Source organism: Lactuca saligna, chromosome 8 (assembly GCF_052625555.1).
Source record: "Lactuca saligna cultivar CGN05327 chromosome 8, ASM5262555v1, whole genome shotgun sequence".
Lineage (NCBI taxonomy): Eukaryota > Viridiplantae > Streptophyta > Magnoliopsida > Asterales > Asteraceae > Lactuca > Lactuca saligna.
Genome location: NC_136424.1, coordinates 161279805 through 161285134, shown reverse-complemented (window position 1 = coordinate 161285134; position 5330 = coordinate 161279805). Strand labels below are relative to the sequence as shown.

The 5330-nt window shown below is 35.6% G+C and overlaps 1 protein-coding gene across 1 annotated transcript; it reads right to left on the bottom strand.

Moving 5' to 3' along the window:
* Positions 1-223: 223 nt before the first annotated feature.
* On the bottom strand, positions 224-2704 carry TLP18.3 (thylakoid lumen 18.3 kDa protein). Its single transcript, XM_078969270.1, has 3 exons — positions 2165-2704; positions 1843-2035; positions 224-585 (listed from the first exon to the last, which is right to left on the bottom strand). Exons 1-3 carry the CDS (start codon positions 2606-2608, stop codon positions 338-340), a joined length of 885 nt encoding a protein of 294 aa, XP_078825396.1. The 5' UTR covers positions 2609-2704; the 3' UTR covers positions 224-337.
* Positions 2705-5330: the final 2626 nt, after the last annotated feature.

The following is a 5330-nucleotide window of genomic DNA, read 5'->3' as shown; positions in this document are numbered from 1 at the left end:
ATCCCACGACTTGTGCACAAACTATAGATCGAGAACAAGTCTTTGTCCCACCTTTTTGTGTGTCCCACATTTTTGTGTGAGACCAAATATTGCAATTTTAGTTCGATTGACATCAATCTCAGTTTCGGTTCAATAACACAATAAAATTTGTTTATCATGTCGTGTTTTGCGTAACAAATGAGGCCTTAAAGTACATTGCTAGAGCAACTAACAACAAGTGCAATTCGGTAAACAATACAAATCCACATTTAAAATATCATTTTTCTAATTACATTCCTCACTTGTATTCCATGAAGACAATTTTATACGACTAGACATGATGCATAAGCATATATAACTACTTTTTGGAGACATAGGCATAGTATTGTGCCATGGGAACAACAAAAGCAATAGCCAACAAACCTCCAACAACAAGTGTAAACTGATCTCTTTTCTCGGCTGTCTCTTCCTTAGTTTTAAAGTTTGATTCCCTTTTGTTTTCCTTTGCTTCGGGCCCACCAGGATCCGGAAGGCCGTCGATTGCAGCAACTAGCCGTTTAGCAGTACTATAAACCGCTTCATTGTACTTTTCGTCTGTCGCCAACACTACAAATTATACAAAAATGTCAGAAATAGCAACATACTTTACTCTTCACAATTTGAATAAAGGACAAATTTGTGGGAAATAGCAATTTACTTTACTCTCTTTGCTAAATATGGGTGATAGCATACATTGCCTATATTGGTAAAAATAGCAAAATATGTTGTTATTTCCTAGAACTTACCTTTGAATAAACAATAATTTCCTCTCTTTTGTGAAGTGCAATGTTTTATTGCAATTAGTCAAATGACTAAAACACCTCCAAAATCAATTCGATCAACAGTTTCTAAGGTCAACAAGGGACTAATAGGTAATTTGCTTCCAGTGACTTCCTAGAAAGGGTATATCGCAATCAAGTAGGTCATCTCAAAATAGAATATTTTGTAATTATAAAATAATGCAACAAAATTTTTTATTGGTATAAAATATCAAATAAGGTGCAAATGGAAGAGAATAGCTATGGGTGTTTCTTTTTAAATTAAGGCAGAAAGAACGATTTAAAGAGTAAGTTAGGGAAAAGAGGCTTTTCCCATTAAGTCCTAACTTCTTACATATTTATCCAAATAACAGTTAATAGAAAAAATAAATAGGGCCTAAGTATCATTTTTTTTTCAGTGTTCACATATAATTACATATATATATTTTTTAAAAGATAAAATAGACCTACTTAATATTAGAAAGTTAAATTAAAAGATTTCAAATTCACATTATCTCAAACATTAAAATTCCTGACCAACTAATCAGAAATCCCACAACTTGACTTCAAACTTTTTTCTTGCACTGAAATCCCAAAGCTCCACTAATTTTTCTTTACACTTTTTCTTTTTGTTAGTTCAAATATAATATTCATACTAAAATAATTAGTGAAAATTACCGGTTAACATGAAACAAAACAAATTCAAAGTCTTTTTGTTTTGCGTATAGAGATTAACCCACTAACCTAAATAAAGGTTAACCACAAAATGAGAGTGAAGTTTAAAAAGGCTAACCACATTTGTGTTAAGGTTCGAGGTTCTTAAAATTATAAATTATTGAACCCCAAACACCACTATTTTTTTACCAGAAAATCGGACAAATAAGCAAATATTTTCAAAAGACGAGGTACAAATTCTAAAAGAGTCAAATGCTTGTTTAACCTGTTAGGCATTAGTTGAATTAATGAAATGTTGTTGTATAAATGGGGAACCTCAAAATCATCATTGCATTAACAAAGTATTAAACATATGAATATTTTATAGTGGAGAGAAGAATTAGATGGATACCAGGAAGGTTCTGGGATACAGTGGCATCAAGAACAGTATCACCAACAGCCTTAATGAATTCAGGGCCTCCAGACACTGCTCCTTCTTTTTGACTTGTTACAAGCACCACTATCCCTTTGTTGTTTCCCTCTTCTAGTGTTGGATACCAACGCTCCAAAACTTGGTCAGCATACTCGAATGCATCGGCTTTGCTCTGCAAACCCAATGTCAAATCATAAGAAGTTACTTCGTTTTCATACATTAGTGTTTTTGTATTTACAGCACTGAATAAATCTTTGTTATGGTAGAGCGACATTCAATCGAACACTTGGTGTGCACTAACCGTGAGTTTGCGAACAGTAACGAAATTAATGCGAATTTTCTTCCGGTACTCCAAATCCGACAACAGATTCTTCAAATCGGATTTAGTTACCCTGCTAAGAACACCGGCATCATCCAGCACATAACTTTCTTTCGGAGGACCGTCATTGAGGACATCAAATTCAGATGCAAATGCAGACCCGGCGGCCAAAACAGGGGTAAAATTTAGTGCTAATGAGATCGCTAAAGCAGCTAATCCACGCTGAACATGAGAAACCCAATTGTTGGTGTTGGGTATTGCTGAAAAGGATTGAAAAACTGAATCCTTCTTGAGATTACAACAAATGGGTTTGGCGTTTGCGAGAGTGAAAGCGTTTGAGTTTGATTTGGGATTTTGTTGTTGTTGGAGAGAGGATTTAAGATTGAAAAGCGAAGAGAATGAGTGAGGAGCTAAAATGGTTTCCATCTGTGCAGAGATTTGATGACAATACGTTTGTTCTTCTCATCATCTAATACTTTTGTTGGGTGAAGTGGAGTGATTTATGAGTGGTTTGGATTTGTTTCTTATGGATTGGTTTCTTGAGCGTTTTTTGATATTGTGGATACTGGATAACGTGTTGTCTATTTTAGAAAGGGAAATTTGTGTTTATACCCCTATAGTATGGCTGAATGTCATTTATGCACCCATATTATTGTAAATTGTCAAATGAGTCCAAACCCATGGTCTTGCTCTTGCAATTCATCTAGCCATGTGAGCAGCCATTAAGGTTGCATGTGTGGGTTCTCACGCTTTCCTTAGATGCTAAATCATATCAATGTATTGTTCGTTTTTACCATAATAACAATGTACTTATATTTTTAATCATAGAGGTAACATATTTCATTATCAATGTAGTCAGTATACTTTGTTAAACATTCCTATTATCCATAACAAATACGTAAACACCATCCGAACCCAATTTAAGTTATTCTACACTATTGAGTATTAACTTATGACATCCCACATAATGAAATCACGTTGAAGCTAGCCCTAAAATAATCAACTTTGCGTCAATTAATATTTGGGTGTCACTAAACCAAAATAATTTTCTATTATGTATATTACTTTTGACATAAGATTTTACATAGAAATAAATAATGCTACTAGACATGTCTTCAAAGTATAATCCTACTATATTCGTTTGATCTTCTAGTCCAATCTTATGACTTCTTAATCAAACTCCATTTCAACATATGATATGTGAGAAAATGAGCCCTAATCAACATAAGACAAAATTGCAAAAATGGATCCCGTGATATGCATTGTTTTGGGGTTTTGGTCCAAACCACGTGTTTTTTAGGTTGGTGGTCATTTTGAGCTAGTTTGTTTGCAGTTTCGGTCTATGTCCAAACTAAAATGACTATTATACCCTTAATGAATTTAGTTTTCATTTTTCTTTTACTTTTTAAAATTGTTATTATTAATAAATATAAAAGTGGCCTCTCTCTCTCTCTCACACACACATACACACAACACACCACCACTCTACCACCTACACACCACCATTCCAAAACCCTAAACCCACCCAACGCCTCCCTTATGACCCATCCTTAAGCCCCACCACCAGCCCAGCCCTCCCTCTTCGATTCCATCTCGAAAACAGGAAGAAGAACCAAATGAAAAGCCACCCTTGGAACCCCTCTGCCACCTCGTCGCCATCCACTGTCACCACAAAAAACAGCCCCTCCACCTGTTGGATTAGTGTCTAAGTCCATAACTATTTTGGTATGTACTTGACCCGATGGTGCATGGTCCTTTTGGGTTGCCTTCACCAAAGCAACTTGATAGGATGATTTATGGAGAGTAAGGATTAAATATGATTTATTAATATATTATGGGAATAATATATTAAAGGAGAAATCATATTGTTTAATTAATATTAGTCAATAATTAATTGGTAATTAGTTTTGTGACTAAAAGAGATTAATTAAACTTAAGGGACTGGAATTGTAATTATAAGATAATTGCAATTTGGGCCATGGATTGCCTTGTATTAAGGGATGGACGAATTCTAATGGGAAACCCATAAGGAAATCGTCCATGGGCTTAATTAAAGGAGTCTATGGGTTGCTTAGGGCTTAAGCATCCAAATTAGGGTTTCCTTGTTAGATAACCCTAATAGCCCAACTATATAAAGACCCCTTAAGGCTCAAAAACGTGGCTAAGCTTCTTGTAAGGGTTTACACACGTTTTTGGCAGCCTCCAACCTCTCTCCTCTTCATCCTCTTGCTTATGGTGTTTGTGAACCATTAGAGGAGTGACACTTGTGACTCTAAGCCTTCCAAAGTCAATTCAAGGAGATTCGTGATTGTTATTGCTACATAACAATCAAGGTAATACTATAAACTTATTCTCATGTTAATATGATTATATGTATGCTAGAATTAGGGTTTATAGTCTTGGATTCAAAGCATGTACAATAGAGAAACCTAGATCCAAGCATTAGGGTTTGTATGAGCACATAGGATGTCTTATGACCAAAACCCAGCAGTGGTATCAGAGCCTTGATTGGTTTCTATTGTATTGATGCATATTTGATCGTAATAAGCACTGAAAATCGATTTTTTTTGAGTTTTGAAGGTTTGACTCGCCGAGTCACTTGGTGAACTCGCCGAGTCAGCTGATCTCGACGAGTCCAAGCCCGACTCGACGAGTCAAAGTGTCTGACAGCTCGTTTTCGCGATTTTCTTCCTGTTTTGGCTTTGGATAATTACCATAAACTCGTTTTTGTGATAAAATCCGAATTTTTTCATTATTATGTGATTATCCTTACCTAAATAGAAGATAATTGTCAAAATTTAGATAATCACTTGTTTGATTAGATAAAGTTTGATTATTTGTAATTTAGATTTAAATTATCTTGTGAAATAGTTTCAATTTATCCCTTTAGGTTTTATAGTTTAAATTTGAACCCCAAAAGTGTAGCACCTGGTTTCCGGTATGTGAATTTTATTTGAGTATTGCCCAATTTTAGCCTTGGACTCGGCGAGTCACTAGGTCCGACTCGCCGAGTAGGGACGAGACCCAGGACACGTTTAAGTTGGCAACTCGGCGAGTCCATATCCTGGACTCGGCGAGTCACCGCTGTTGGATGAAACCCTAAGTTTCAGGGGTTTGCTCCCTATTTAAACCCCATATCTGCCCCTTG

Bases quoted from the DNA above. Each gene is read 5' to 3' on its own strand.
- TLP18.3 (XM_078969270.1), bottom strand. From the start codon at position 2,608: ATGGAAACCATTTTAGCTCCTCACTCATTCTCTTCGCTTTTCAATCTT. The intron at 2,036-2,164 runs GTTAGTGCACAC...TTGGGTTTGCAG, and splicing joins TTACTGTTCGCAAACTCACG to AGCAAAGCCGATGCATTCGA. The intron at 586-1,842 runs GTATCCATCTAA...TATAATTTGTAG, and splicing joins TGTATCCCAGAACCTTCCTG to TGTTGGCGACAGACGAAAAG.